General features: G+C 41.2%; 1 protein-coding gene and 1 long non-coding RNA gene across 13 annotated transcripts in view; one reads left to right on the forward strand and one right to left on the reverse strand.

Annotated features, from left to right (window-relative positions):
• The window catches only part of kif1b (kinesin family member 1B), a 112,981-nt gene extending 99,787 nt beyond the window's left edge, over nt 1-13,194 (forward strand). For all 11 annotated transcript variants that reach the window (XM_071372146.1, XM_071372154.1, XM_071372151.1 and 8 more), the window contains 11 exons: nt 2,660-2,774; nt 3,179-3,312; nt 3,783-3,844; nt 4,207-4,352; nt 4,604-4,870; nt 7,127-7,198; nt 7,353-7,474; nt 7,917-8,069; nt 8,434-8,626; nt 8,862-8,980; nt 9,427-13,194. In XM_071372146.1, the coding sequence (XP_071228247.1) occupies nt 2,660-2,774; nt 3,179-3,312; nt 3,783-3,844; nt 4,207-4,352; nt 4,604-4,870; nt 7,127-7,198; nt 7,353-7,474; nt 7,917-8,069; nt 8,434-8,626; nt 8,862-8,980; nt 9,427-9,469 (1,426 nt within the window). In that variant the 3' untranslated portion in view covers nt 9,470-13,194. The remainder of the gene's footprint in view (nt 1-2,659; nt 2,775-3,178; nt 3,313-3,782; nt 3,845-4,206; nt 4,353-4,603; nt 4,871-7,126; nt 7,199-7,352; nt 7,475-7,916; nt 8,070-8,433; nt 8,627-8,861; nt 8,981-9,426) is intronic.
• On the reverse strand, nt 2,887-9,540 carry LOC139557395 (uncharacterized). Of its 2 annotated transcripts, none has more exons than XR_011671382.1 (2): nt 9,400-9,540; nt 2,887-3,378 (listed from the first exon to the last, which is right to left on the reverse strand). It is a non-coding gene; the product is annotated as an uncharacterized lncRNA (long non-coding RNA). The 2 variants fall into 2 exon arrangements; XR_011671383.1 differs by having other exon boundaries at nt 2,887-3,454; nt 9,400-9,534.
• Nucleotides 13,195-15,205: the final 2,011 nt, after the last annotated feature.

The raw sequence follows: 15,205 nt of genomic DNA on the forward strand, positions 1-15,205 counted from the left end.
AAAAGTGCCTTTGTAATCCAAAACTAGACTCTGTGTCCGGGAAACCGGACTATAATGTATTTTATTTAGTAGTCTAAGAATTCTAATTATATATGATTATCTTTGTTGTACTGTATAGTGAAATATGGTAATGATATTGAATTGGCATGCATGTTGTCTGTGAAAAGTAGAAACAAAATACCAGTTTTGTTATTCATAACAGAATAACTGTGTCCAAATTGAATGGAATCGTCACTGTCTTTCAAGGTTGCCTTTCCTGGCTAGAAGAGACAGCAAAAATTGCCCATTTCAGTGTTGTGCGTGTATGAGCTGACATTGGATGTATGTACACAGACATCATTGCATGTGGGCAATCACATTCATTTCCAGTGCTAACATTTTTCTCTCTTTTTTGATTTACTCCATTGTTTCTGTTGCTTGACTCTCTCTGCTTTCTCTCTTCTTTTGTTTTTTTTTCTCCTGCTGCGGCTGGACTCTTGATTTTGCTCAGGCTTTGTCTTGATAAGGATATTGCTAGGTACCAGCAACCAAGGAACATAAAGCGTCTGGTCTGAAATAAGCTTTATGGCTCTCTCTGGCTTTTTATAGACATTGGGGCGTATCCTACCCTTGCAATTAAGTCATAATTGTCACTTAGTCATGCATTGATTTCAATGGGAAGTTAGGATTTGCCCCTTAGCCTGTAGTAATAACTCTTAATTTGTGTTCTCGTCTTACACCTTTTGATATCACTCCCATTGGTTAATATCCTTCTAGCCAGTACAAACCTATTAGCTTGGAATTGTTCTTTTCTAGAGCTCTTTGATTGCGCTCATTTGTCATTTCATCACATTGTGAAACGAGGACGGTTTCATACTTTTATCATCCTATTATCACGGCTATCATAGCCTATTGTTCACGCTTTTGTTAACTGAGGCTTTTCTGACTTTGGAAAAGGTCACACTGCTAATTCCCTTTTGTCTTGCACAAAAGCAATAGGAATCTAAAAACGAATTACTGTAAAACATGCTATTCTATGGCTTAGTGGGGACTTTTCGGTATCACGCCATATGCAAGTTTAGCTACTAGCTATTAAACGTCCTTGTAGCGTGCTCTACTAATCTATTACACCTGCGTAGCGTCTGTCAGCCATCGTGAGTCCTAGAGGGATGAGGGCAGGGTCAGGCGAGCTAAAGGTTAGGTAGTGCCCCCTGGTGGTTAGTTGAGACAATTTGTACATGAGTAGTGAAGAATACACCTTCCGCTACTTTCATTGGAAACCATTGGTCTGTTGCTCATTGACGGACCCCAACATAGTCAATGGATCAAAATGTATTTTCCCCATGGGGAAAACAAGTAAATAACATAACACAGTCGTCACAAACGAGTAGGCGCAGCACAGATTTACATTGACATTTTAGTAATTTAGCAGTTATCTTATTCAGGGCGTCTTGCAATCAGAGGCATTCGTTTTTTTATCAACTGCACAATCGGACTGTGAAGATTGTGACATTTCAAGAGTAGAACACAATGGAATGAACCCTTCCGTATATGAGGTGTCCTCACTCCCAAGGGTGTATGCAACGCAAATGGCTCCCTGTTTAGTGCACTACTTTTGACCATACTTAATTTCCCCTTATAAGAATTCAAATGGACCTTATCTATAAAAAGCTTAAGCACTCAAAGCTCTTGACAAGCTTTTCACACTTGTGTTGTAGCGTGACACCTGCTCAAAGCGGGAGTGCTGTTCAGGTCTCACCTCTGTGTGTTTCCTCACACCTAGTCGTCACCAGGACCACGTGTGTAGCAGTGCTTTCCCTTCCACAACCATAGTTCAGGGATTAATTGGTGTGTCATATAATGCTTAGAATCCAGTATTATCCCCTCTTCAATTCGCCCATTTGAATACAGCTTTATTTTCCCCTCAAACAGTTAGAAAAAGCAAGTTAGGTTACAAATATTAACATTTGTACCGTATCTCTGGGCTCTATTTTCTACTCTAGTATATGTTTTTGTAACAGTTGGGGAGAGAGAGAGCAGTAGATAACCCTGACATTTACTTCAGTTACTCCCCATGGCTACTTATTAACTTGGTTACAGCTAGGCTACTTCCTATAATATGTGTCTGGTTGTGTCCACATGCCATACAGACCTTTGTCTATTACGAAATGATGTTCTGGTAGCATTTGCAAAGTCTTTCAAAATACTACTAGCAATATCATAGCAATAGTTGATGTGCAATATGGTTACCTAAATTGACCCCAACCCCAGTGATTTCTCTAACCTTCAGTGAGTAGATTACGTGGCTACATCAGGCTATATTATGAATTACGTGGCTACATCAGGCTATATTATGAACTGTTGGTTGCTTACTCTCACACCTCCTATTGTGATATAAAGGAGAGAACCTTGGAGGAACCACAACCAGCCTCATTGTGACACTGAACAGCCATTTTAGAAATGTCCCACACAGTTGAAATGATCCACCAGGGTGCGTCCAAAATGGCAGCTATTACCTATTCAGTGCACTACTTTTAGCCAGAGCCACAGACACCCTATTGCCTATAATACACTACTTCTAGTGCACAAAAGTAGTGTGCTTTACAGGAAATAGGTTGTCATTTCAGACATAGAGTCAGTCTGTAAACGTGGAGATACTGACCTCATCTTTTCCTCTCAGGACCTTCTACAGATTCGAGGCTGTGTGGGACAGCTCTCTGCACAACTCCCTTCTGCTCAACCGAGTCACTCCCTACGGAGAGAAGATCTTCATGACCTTGTCTGCATACCTGGAGGTCAGCCCTGTCTGCCATCTCGATTTTACTGTAGCCACCAACCTAGGGAATCCTGTCTCAATAATGAATTGGTATTGTGTAATTGTGTATTAATAAAACATAATCTACCATCTCTAGGCCTACTGCTTAGGATTTAGTGACTTTATTTGCAGATGACAATTATCAATGAAACACGTTAAATGATATATATAATTGATAAATGTCAAGGACACTTGTAGGTAAATCAAACTTATAAACATGTACCTCTACAATACAGATATTCTTATTCGACCATACATGTAAATAAGGATGTATAACAGCCCCATAAGCACTATATACAGTAGTGTTACAGTATCCACTCATTTACAGTGCTCTGCACTGAGGAGCTTGAGCGCTAACATGCTAACTGTTTCTCCACTCCACAGCTCGACCACTGCATTCAGCCTGCCATTATTACCAAAGACATCTGCATGGTCTTCTACTCCCGAGACGCCAAGATCTCCCCTCCCCGCTCCCTGAGGAACCTCTTTGGAAGCGGCTACTCCAAGACCCCTGACTGGTAAGGCATCTGACAGTCATTTTGTGTCCACCTTCTATATGACTCGGAGACAGCTGTCGGATATCTCTGTTGACAAATAAGCAGCTGTCAGCCATTTTGTGTCCATCCTTTTATATGACTCGTAGACAGCTGTCAGATATCTCTGTTGAAAAATAAGCAGCTGTCAGCCATTTCATGTCCACCCTTTATGACTCCAGTAGAGGCTGCTGAGGGGAGGACAGCTCATAATAATGGCTGGAACGGAGCAAATGGAATGGCATCAAATACCATTCCAACAATTCTGCTCCAGCCATTACCACGAGCCTGTCCTCCCCAATTAAGGTGCCACCAACCTCTTGTATATGACTAATATACAGCTGTCGGTTATCTATGTTGACAAATAATCAGCTATCAGCCATTTTGTATTCAGCCTTAAGATACGACCTTGATGAATAACACCCTAATATAACCTCTTGTGTTCCATATTACAGCAACAGAGTGACTGGCATCTATGAGCTGAGCTTGTGCAAGATGTCTGACACAGGAAGCCCAGGTTAGTGCAATCTCTCTCGAAACACTGTTGGTATTGGGATAAAAGCACAGTTAGCCTTATCTATGAACCCAACTTAATAGCACAGAGGATAGCTAAAATATACCCCCCTAACATACTCCTCTCCACTCCCCTGTTTTCTATAGCGCTTGGGTGTGCTTGGTATAAGTCCAGACAAACAGTTGTGTATTGATATAACAGCCACCCTCAGAGGTAGTGACGTTTCAACCTTCGTATGTCTTAATCAGAGCTGATTTAAATTCATGGCGGGATCCAAGCTGTCTGCATGCTCTCTCTCTCTAGCTCTCTGTCTCTCTCCCCCCTTCCACTCTATACTGACAAGTGAGTGTTTGTTTGCTACTCAGGTATGCAGCGGAGGAGGAGGAAGATTCTGGACACTTCTGTGGCCTACGTCCGGGGAGAGGAGAACCTGGCTGGCTGGAGGCCCAGAGGAGACAGCCTCATCTTGGAGCACCAATGGGAGCTGGAGAAAATGGAGCAGCTGCATGAGGTGACTGGGCACTATGAGAGCGTTGAGGGCAAAGGGAAGCCTGAAATGGCAACAACTAAAAAATCCTATGTAGTGCACTACTTTAGACCAGAGCCATATTCCCTATATAATGGCTTATTTTTTTGCTAGAGCCCTATGTCCTGTATAATGCATTACTTTTGACCAAAGCCCTCTTCCCTGTATAGTGCACAATTTGGATAAAATTTATTTCAAACTCTCTCACGCTTCGTTCCTTTTCCTTCCCCCTGCAGGTGGAGAAGACGCGTCACCTGCTGCTGCTGAGAGAGAAGCTGGTGGAGACTGCTCCAGCTACAGGCCCTGGGGGGCCCACCAGCAAGTCCCTGAGCGAGTCACTGTCCCCTAGCATGAGCAGCGGAACCCTGAGCACCTCCACCTCCATCTCCTCCCAGATCTCCAGCACCACCTTCGAGAGTGCAATCACACCCAGCGAGAGCAGTGGCTACGACTCGGCCGACATCGAGAGCCTGGTGGACCGCGAGAAGGAGCTGGCCACCAAGGTGAGGAGGGAGGGAGGACAGGAGATGGGGACACAAAGATAATTTTATAAATGGGCTGAAACTGGGAAGGATTAACCTGAACTTGTCCAATAAGAAACACTTGTTTTCAGTAGCTATGGTTTGCACTAATAAATACACCCCAGGGTTATATTCATTAGGGCATGCAACGGAAAATGTTTAAAAGGAAAACGGAAATGACAGTTTCTTAAGTCCAAGTAGTCTCTCTGTTTCAGTCCATTTTCTTTTGTTTGATGCCTAATGAATATGACCCTGTTTTAATGGTTTACAATCTGTACATGCTAAAGTTGTACTGCGCATGGTCCCCAACAAAGAAATGAGAATGGGGTGGGGTGTTCCAGAAAGCAGTGTCAATGAGTTGGCCAACTAACTGACCTAAATACAGTGCATTCGGAAACTATTCAGAAACCTTGACTTTTTCAACATTTTGTTACGTTGCAGCCTTATTCTAAAATGTATTCATTTGTGTTTTTCCCTTATCAATCTATACAGAATACCCCACAATGCCACAGCAAAAACAGATTTTTTGAAAATGTATTAAAAATAAAAAACGGAAATATCACATTTACATAAGTATTCAGACCCTTTACTCAGTACTTTGTTGAGGCATCTTTGGCAGCGATTACAGCCTCGACTCTTCTTGGGTATGATGCTACAAGCTTGGCACACCTGTATTTGGGGAGTTTCTCCCATTCTTCTCTGCAGATCCCCTCAAGCTCTGTCAGGTTGGATGGGGAGCGTCACTGCACAGTTATGTTCAGGTCTTTCCAGAGATGCTCGATCGGGTTCAAGTCTGGGCTCTGGCTGGGCCACTCAAGGACATTCAGAGACTTGTCCCGAAGCCAATCCTGCATTGTCTTGGCTGTGTGCTTAGGGTCGTTGTCCTGTTGGAAAGTGAACTTTCACCCCAGTCTGAGGTCCTGAGCGCTCTGGAGCAGGTTTTCATCAAGGTTATCTCTGTACTTTGGTCCGTTCATCTTTCCGTTAATCCTGACTAGTCTCCCAATCCATGCCTCTGAAAAACATCCCCACAACATGATGCTGCCACCACCATGTTTCACCGTAGGGATGGTGCCAGGTTTCCTCCAGATCTGATGCTTGGCGTTCAGGCCATAGAGTTCAATCTTGGTTTCATCAGACCAGATAATCTTGTTTATCTTTAGGTGCCTTTTGGCAAACTCCAAGCAGGCTGTAATGTGCCTTTTACTGAGGAGTGGCTTCCATCTGGCCACTCTACCATGAAGGCCTGCTGATTGGTGGAGTGCTGCAGTGATGGTTGTCCTTCTGGAAGGTTCTCCCATCTTCACAGAGGAACTCTGGAGCTCTGTCAGTGACCACAGGGTTCTTCGTCACCTCCCTGACCAAGGCCCTTCTCGCCCGATTGCTCATTTTGGCCGGGCGGCCAGCTCTAGGAAGCGTCTCGGTGCTTCCAAACTTATTCCATTTAGAAATGCTGGAGGCCACTGTGTTCTTGGATCTTCAGTGCTGCAGACATTTTTTGGTACCCTTCACCAGATCTGTGCCTTGACACAATCCTGTATCGGAGCTCTATAAACAATTCCTTCGACCTCATGGCTTGGTTTTCGCTCTGACATGCACTGTCAACTGTGGGACCTTATATAGACAGGTGTGTGTCTTTACAAATCATTTCCAAACAATTGAATTTACCACAGGTGGACTCCAATCAAGTTGTCGAAACATCTCAAGGATGATCAATGGAAACCGGATGCACCTGAGCTCAATTTCGAGTGTCATAGCAAAGGGTCTAAATACATATGTAAATAAGGTTTTTCTGGGTTTTTTATTTGCAAAACTTTCTAAACTTGTATTCGCTTTGTCATTTAAAGGGTATTGTGTGTAGATTGATTAGAAAAATATATATTTGATCAATTTTAGAATAAGGCTGTAACGTAACAAAATGTGCAAAAAGTCAAGGGGTCTGAATACTTTCCGAATGCACAATATTTGGAAATATAAGCTTGAAATTGCCACAATATAATTGTCTTAACAACCAATAATAAACCAGAGTTATAGCCTGCTTTCTCGAGCAGCCCACTGGTTTGTTGTGAATTTCAGCCCAGCGCTGGAATAACTCATTGTAGAAAACGGTATTGTCCCTCAAGGGAAAATTGGTTTTGCAGCAGAATCATATCCATAAAGTCAACAACAAACATTTCACAACGAATAGGACACAATGTACACAACATAACATTCAACATATTATCTGTTGTCCTGTAGTGCCTCCGCCTTCTGACCCACACTTTCAACAGTGAATACAACCAGGTGTGCAACAGCATCAGTGACTGCAAGGTGAGATACAGTAGAGGTGGATAGATGCAATGCCTTAACAGAACAACATGCCAACTAAATTTCACCAAATCAGTGTGGTTACTACTGTCTTAATCTCCCTTCCTTGTTTCCTCTCTCTCGCTCTCTCACTCTCTCTCTCTCTCTCTTTCTCAAGCTGTCAGACATCTCCCCCATGGGCCGTGACCCGTCGGTGACCAGCTTCAGCAGTGCCACCCTCACCCCCTCCTCCACCTGCCCCTCTCTGGCTGACTCCCGCTGTAGCTCCGTGGATCAGAAGTAAGACTCTATTATAGTAGACTCCATTATAGTAGAATCCAGTAGAATACATATAGTGGGCTCCATTATAGTACAGTACAGTAGACTATAGTAGAATACATATAGTGGACTCCATTTGAAATTAACACACATCTCCCATTCTAAATGACATCCAGTATTGACCACTCCATATAAACCAATAACACTTGAGCTTCATCAACCTGGTATACACTTTTGTGCATAATTGAGGGAGTGGCACTTTAAGCCTCCTATATACTGTTGCAACCATTTAAAACAGTCATAAGAAATAGGCTAAATATTCATGTCCGAGCCACAGGTTTGTATACTATATTCTGGGACACATCCTACAGTTAAAATGTTTATGAAGTGCTTCTGAATATGTGATAGTTTTGAATATTTAATTCTTAGTAGCATCAGACTGACACTCTTCATTGTTTCCCAGGACCCCAGAGGCCAATTCTCGCGCCTCCAGCCCCTCCTGCTCGGACTATGAGAACTTCCCCATGGTGCCCACCCTGGAGACGTCTTATCTGGCTCGAGCCGGCAAAAATGAGTTCCTCAACCTGGTGCCCGACATCGAGGAGATGAGACCAGGGTAATTGCTATCTCCTTGTCCCCCTCGTGTTAGCAGTGTGCATGATGAGGACGATGACTTCATTGTTTTTTAATCATACGGCATGCCAGTATGCATATACACATAGATAGACAGCACGTCACAAACGTACCATACATAATGCATTAGACACACTGACATACAGTATTCTGACATACAGACATACTGACATACAGTATTCACGCAGACAACCATATAGCACAATGCAATACATTTACATAGAGTATAGGCTTGGTGAGTGGCTAGACTAACTCCTATTGTTAACACTGCATGTTCGAGTGGTTGTCATAGTTTCATAGCTAAAACCCAATGAACCGAACTGAGCCCCTGTTCCCTCCCACCACAGGTCTGTGGTGTCCAAGAAGGGTTTCCTGAGCTTCATGGAGCCGCGGTCCAACTCGTGGGTGAAGCACTTTGTGGTGGTGCGCCGACCCTACGTGTTTATCTACAACAACGACAAGGACCCGGTGGAGAGGGGAGTGCTCAACCTGTCCACTGCCCAGGTGGAGTACAGCGAGGACCAGCAGGCCATGCTCAAGGTGAGCCCACATGCATGTGCGCACACAAAGACAAGCGACTTTCACCTGTTTGGCATGTACAGGCATTTTAATGGGTCAACACTATACCCACGCACGATGTGGAGTTTTAAGAGTAGAACAGGATTGATACGAGCTCTTCAGGTTGAACGACAATGGTACATAATGCCCTTACATGTGTAAATGGCTTGCCACAAGGGTAACTAGCTTCCTCGTGTGTTGTTTGAATCTTCTCTAGACACCCAACACATTCGCTGTGTGCACAAAGCACAGAGGGATACTGCTCCAGGCCAACAATGACAAAGACATGAACGACTGGCTATACGCCTTCAACCCGCTTCTAGCGGGAACAATAAGGTACTGTACACATTCCCCTAACTAGAAATACAACATTGTCAGCTATTTAGGACCAGTTTCCTTGTACCCAGTTCATGCTTAGTCCTGGAGTAAAAAACATTCTCAATGGAGAATGTCCATAGAAAGTGCATTTAAGTCCAGGCTTGATTTGGGTCCAAGAAACCAGCCCTTAGTGATTTAAGCATTACCATTGAATAGAAGACTACTGAGAGTACTGATGTTGATAAGGCTCTGACGCTACCCATAGAGAAATTATTTCATCTTCTATAATTGTTTATTTTGATATACCTTTGCCTGTAAAATAAAGTAAAGCTTCTTGCATTAGTGTACGTTTACAACATATTTCCAGTGCTCTAATCTACAATTTTTTTAGCCCAGCACCCAACTTGGGATATATACGTATGCTGTTTTTTGCTTACGGTTGTTGTTTTTCCTTCAACTCACAGGTCCAAGTTGGCGAGAAGGCGCTCTGGTCTGCTGAAGAACTGATAGTTCGTCTGTGTGCAGGAAAACATGGCTCCTATTCTTCAGACTAGCCTTGGAACACATACCAAGTGTTAACACTTATTAACCATTGTGATTCTTGACGGTTTTCTCTTGTACGTAGACTTGTGGCTTAAGTCTCCTCAAGCAACTAAAAGTTTCAGTTCCTGAAAATCTGCTTACCCCCCTATCCAAACCTCCCCCTCTCCCAGCCTCTCGTGTTTTCGTTTGGGATTCGTTTTCGTGTTTTGTTTCGCTTTGTCGTCATTACCCCTCCCTGACCCCTCTAACTAGTAGCATGTCGTAATAGTCTACTTGTATGTGCACGATTCTTCAGAAACAGGTTCTGACCACTCTTTTTAAGTTTACTAATCGTCTGTAAAGATTGTCTTTATCAGTGTTAGCTGTCTATCAAGAATATTTTATTTTATTTTACGCGCCCGCATGACAACAGCAGCATTCCTCAGGAGAAGACCAGGTTTGCTTATTTTACACACCAAAAAAATCACAAATATGACAGTTAAAAAAAACTACTGGGAAACAAAAAAGATGAGGAACTACATGAGAAATATCAGTTTACGCTCTCCAACAGAAAGCACCGCTGGTTCAAGAACTATTGCTGCTAGTGAAAACAGGTTTTCCAGTCTACGAGACTTTGCATTGGGCCTCTGCCCCTCTTAAAGTATAATCTAGCCCTCATACACCACCCCCCACTCCACTGAATTTTTGTGAGAAATACCGAACGGGAAAACAACAACTGTTGGTAAAGATTGCCATTTTCAGTTAGACATTACTGCAGCATTGGAGAAACACTATTGTTATCCACGTGGTATCCATGTCCCACTGTTTTAACCTCTGTATACACAAATCCACCCCAAATTTAAGCATTGCTGTCTGTCTACCTGCAAGGACTTTCAAAGCGATTTGGCGTATAGGAGTATGACATTAGAAATACAACTAGCGAAATAAACACGATTCAGTAATGAAAATATTAAATTGGACTATTCCCATGAAAATACATTACTGAACACCCCTCTACTCTTTTGCCAGTTCAGCTGTCCTTGATATCTCAGTCACTGAATAGATAGATAAATAGAGCAGGAATATACCAAGTCACCGATAGAGGGAGGAGGAGGGGGGACAGTACTGTGAGGAGAATGTAATTTGTACATAATGTTCCAGGATCCTTGTGCTAGTCGCCTCTCATTAAGGATTTAAAAGACATTCCTCTTAGAATTTGTTAGTCTTACTCTTAGTGCTTTTCCTACACTGCTCTATTTAGGTTCATGGCTAGTCGGCTCACATAGCCACACTGGACCTCAGCATTTATTCAGTGTTTTATCATTGCGTCCTTGTGTAACAACTAAAGACATAACACAGTGCAAACAAAAGGAACCAAGGGAACTAAGTAGGGTTGAATAGCCTTGACCCCTTGGTAGAGTTATTTGGTGAAGGTTGTAGTGTGTTGCCTTGCAGAAATAGACCAGATGATAGCCTGTATCTGGTCCATTCACTCTCATGAAAACCATCAGGTACTGTGTTTCTTCGGGTGAAATGGTGAATGAACAGGGTGAGCTGATTTCCCACAGAATCCCATACATTTTGCTTTTGTTATTCTTTCTTGAATCTAAACCTCATTAACTCAGCTAACTACTCATAAGTTATTTTTTTTATTAGCACTGTTGATTATTTTATACTATGCGGTCATTCCATAATGGATTTTGATATGAAATAATGGAAAAAATGCGAAAGGAGGGAAGTTTTATCCAGCTATGTTTTAACATTATTTTGCACATTTACATATAACTATAGCAAGACTATAGAGCAGACCAGACATATTCAAGCCAAGATTGATTGAATCTTAGCCCCGGCAGTAAATACGAGGTCTTCTAACGTAAGTATTGATAAGAAAGTGACAAGGTTGATGGGTTACCACCCAGCTAACACAAAACGTTTCACAACCTAAAAAAAAAGTTCCCGTAATATTCTGGGAACCAGAATGTGTTAGCTGGGCAGTGTGCATGAGGATGTGTTGATGAGTATCTCTGAGACTGCTAATGTTTACTAACTATAGACCACTGTCTGGGATCAAAGGGATAGAATATGCTCTGATGCTTTTTCTGATGTTATTATTTATGAAAATATTTGCTCTGCTCGTCACTATAGGTCAACTACGGCCACACGTTTTAGGTCCGTCAAAATTATGAAGTGACATTAAAATGTGGGCTCTGTCTCTACATTTGGTTGCTTTGTACTGTACTGCACGAATGTAAAGAATGGAATATTCAGAGGGCTATGAGATGGCTCTGGCCAACCAACCAGTAGTTCCTTTTGCCCTCGGCACACTGCAAAGATGAGTTGAAGTTTGAGTGTGTAGAGACAGTGACAATTGTGGACAACCCTCTGTGTTTGGGGCTTCATGAAGTTATTCGCTAAAATTAAGACATAATTTTTCAGTTTGGAAATTCATCGACAACATTTTCTCAGAACAAATGAAAATCGCTGAAAGACATTCTGCCCTCAGGCCAACCAACCTATAGCAGGGCAGATAGAAAAACCTTTGGCTCGTTGTTGGATTGTTACTTTAAGAGCTGCAGAAATGGTTCTCCATGTCAGGGTATCCGTACTGAAAAATGATCAGTTGTAGGAGGACAAGCTTTCCTCAACCTCCAAGATTACAGAGCAGCCTCTATGCACTGATCAACAGCAAAGTTTACCTCCCATTAACTTCACTGTATTGAATAATGACATGTATGAGCTAATATTAACATATTGATATGATTACCTGTCAAAGCAAAGATTTCCACTTGGCAACTAATCTATATGATAGATATTATTATGGATTGTTTCATCTGTATTTATCGTTTTGCAATGTATATATTAGTTTGCAGCTCTTTGCACAGAATAATAAAAGGTATAACTAACTGATCAAATAAAGTCTGCTCAATTTCAGTTGTTTCACTACAAATGAACCAAATGATGGCGTGCAGCATTTGCAAGCTGAGGCAGTTTGAAGAGTAAGTTGAATGTACTATCAGGATGTTGCTGTGTATTATTTCCATTTATCAAAAAGGAACTAAAATGTAACCCATTTAAGCCCAATTGTAGGGAGATGGGTCACTTTAGTGCTTCCTTTTAGAAAGTAGTCTGAAATAAGTTTGCTTTTGAACTTAAACCATATTAGTGATAGCTAGCCATCTAGAATGTTGCAGTTGCGCTTTTTGTTATTTCTTGTTTGTTTTTCTAATATCAGGGAGTATATTAAGAAGTAGCTATTGTTGTTAGGCATCCAAAATTACAGTATACCACTTTACCATTGTTTCTCAAGATGTCTTCACCTCAACGCTTTCCCATGCTGCCTTTAAAACAAAACTAGCCATGATATTTTGCATCTTCCCCACTGACCCCAGTCAGAAGACTTATTTGTTTTTAACTGACATTCCTTCTGATTTGTTCACAAAAATGACAAACCACGACATTATCACTGTACATTATTTGTCAGATTGGCTTCATTTTCATACTTATTTTGTAAATATCTGTGTTGTATGGGGCTTGAATTAAAATGTAAATATGTTTCCTGTATTTGTAATAATCATAATCCATTCGCTGTATAGCCTAGATGTGTCATGCAGATGTCCTAATTCTGTGTATGGTAATCTTGCACCATTGAGCTGTTTAGTGAATGAGGTAACAATAAAAGTACAACCCGTGCATAAGCAGAATAAATTAAACCTGTTTGTCTCATCCTTTATCATGCTACTGACTGGGGTAATTTTGACCCCAGAGGTCTATTTTTAATCATATTTAAAAGGTTGTTTATTCAACGTGTTTTTCATGACTTTTGTCAATCAAATTATTTAGTGTTTCTGTATCAATATGGACTTAATCAAATACAAATCCTTTGGGGTAATTTTAACCTCAGCCAAAACAGTATCCTGTCTATATTAATTTGATAAATATGACCTTTTATTTGAATCTGGGTTTCTCTGGTGACCTAATACCAAGTTATCCATACCATCAGAGGGGGAAGGGGATCTATAGGCCTATCAGCGATTTTTGACCAGATACACGGATCATCTGCAGAGATACAGCCCCTTATTTACAGTACCAGCCAATGATTATAACTGTCCTATACCAGGTATGACTGAACAAAATCTAAATTACCTCAGATTAATAGTTAGTTATTTGGACTGAAATTATAATGGAATAATTATGGTTACGGTTCCAGTCCCAGCACTTGCTATCAAAACATCTCTGGTATGATAACTTGGTACAACTGCAATACATAAACCTGATACACAGGTTGTATTTACACAGGCAGCCCAATTCTGATATTTTTCCCACTAACATCTCAACTTTTCACATCAGATGAGCTTTTTCAGAGCTGATCTGATTGGTTAAAAGACCAATTACTGAAAAAAAGATCAGACTTGAGCTGCCTGTGTAAATCAAAAACAGTTTGTCACCTTCTGTCATGAAGAGCACATGTTCAATTTCATAAACATGTTTCTCTATTAAAAAAAACAAAATAACTATAGTAAGTGCCTATTAAGTGCCAAAAAAAGTAACATGGTTGACCATAACAGAGTTGAAGATTTCATCTTAAATCAGCCATAAATCCCCTCTTAACAGGGGAATGGAAGCCTCTTGTGTGCAACAGGAAGTAGCAGTTGAATGGAGCTTCACAAAAGAAAATGACATTGCTCAAACATTTCTAGCCTGTCTGTCTATGGGTAACAGGGTTGAAGTGTTATGCTTGACCCACTCAGTTTCCCACCAGAAAAAGGCCAAGAAGAGTAGAACCACCTCACCTGCTTTTACACTATGATTTGACTTAGATGTTCAGTGTTTCTTATGAAATATATATATTTTAAAGGAATCGATTCACTATATTTACACGATAGTTCAGTGCACTTAACAGGGTTGACCTTAAAATGAGGGACAGACTTAAATGAATTACTAATCACATGAAATGACTACAAATCTAAAGAAATTACTTTGTCAGAGCAACAAAATAATTATGGTGAAACTTGGAGAAATTGTTGAATTAAATGGTTTGAATTCTTCCAAGAAGTGACACAGGGTTGGAGGTACATGTCAAAATACTGAATATTGGCACTTTAGCAGGCCTTTATTCACAAAAAAATGTATACTTATTGAATTCTCCATGTGGTCTATATTAAAGGGCAATTCATTTAATATAACAGGCTTTTAAAAGTCAGTATTGGTACACAATTTCTACTTAAAATATTAAATAGAACTATAATAAACACAAAAATAAACGCAATGTGTAACGTGTTGGTCCCGTGTTTCATGATCTGAAATAAAAGATCCCAGAAATGTTACATACGGACAAAAAGCGTATTTATTTTTTAAACATTGCACAAATTTCTTTACATCCCTGTTAGTGAGCATTTCTCCTTTGCCAAGATAATCCATCATGATCATTATACAGGTGTACCTTGTGCTGGGGAGAATAAAAGGCCACTTTAAAATGTGCAGTTTTGTCACACAACATAATGCCACAAATGTCTCAAGTTTTGAGGGAGCATGCAATTGGCATGTTGACTGCAGGAATGTCCACCAGAGCTGTTGCCAGAGAATTTAATGTTAATTGCTCTACCACACGGCTCCAACATTGTTTTAGAGAACCGGCCTCACAACCGCAGACCATGTGTATGGCGTTGTGTGGGCGAGCAGTTTGCTGATGTTGTGTTGTGAACAGAGTGCCCCATGGTGGCT

This window comes from Salvelinus alpinus, chromosome 28, assembly GCF_045679555.1.
Source record: "Salvelinus alpinus chromosome 28, SLU_Salpinus.1, whole genome shotgun sequence".
NCBI lineage: Eukaryota > Metazoa > Chordata > Actinopteri > Salmoniformes > Salmonidae > Salvelinus > Salvelinus alpinus.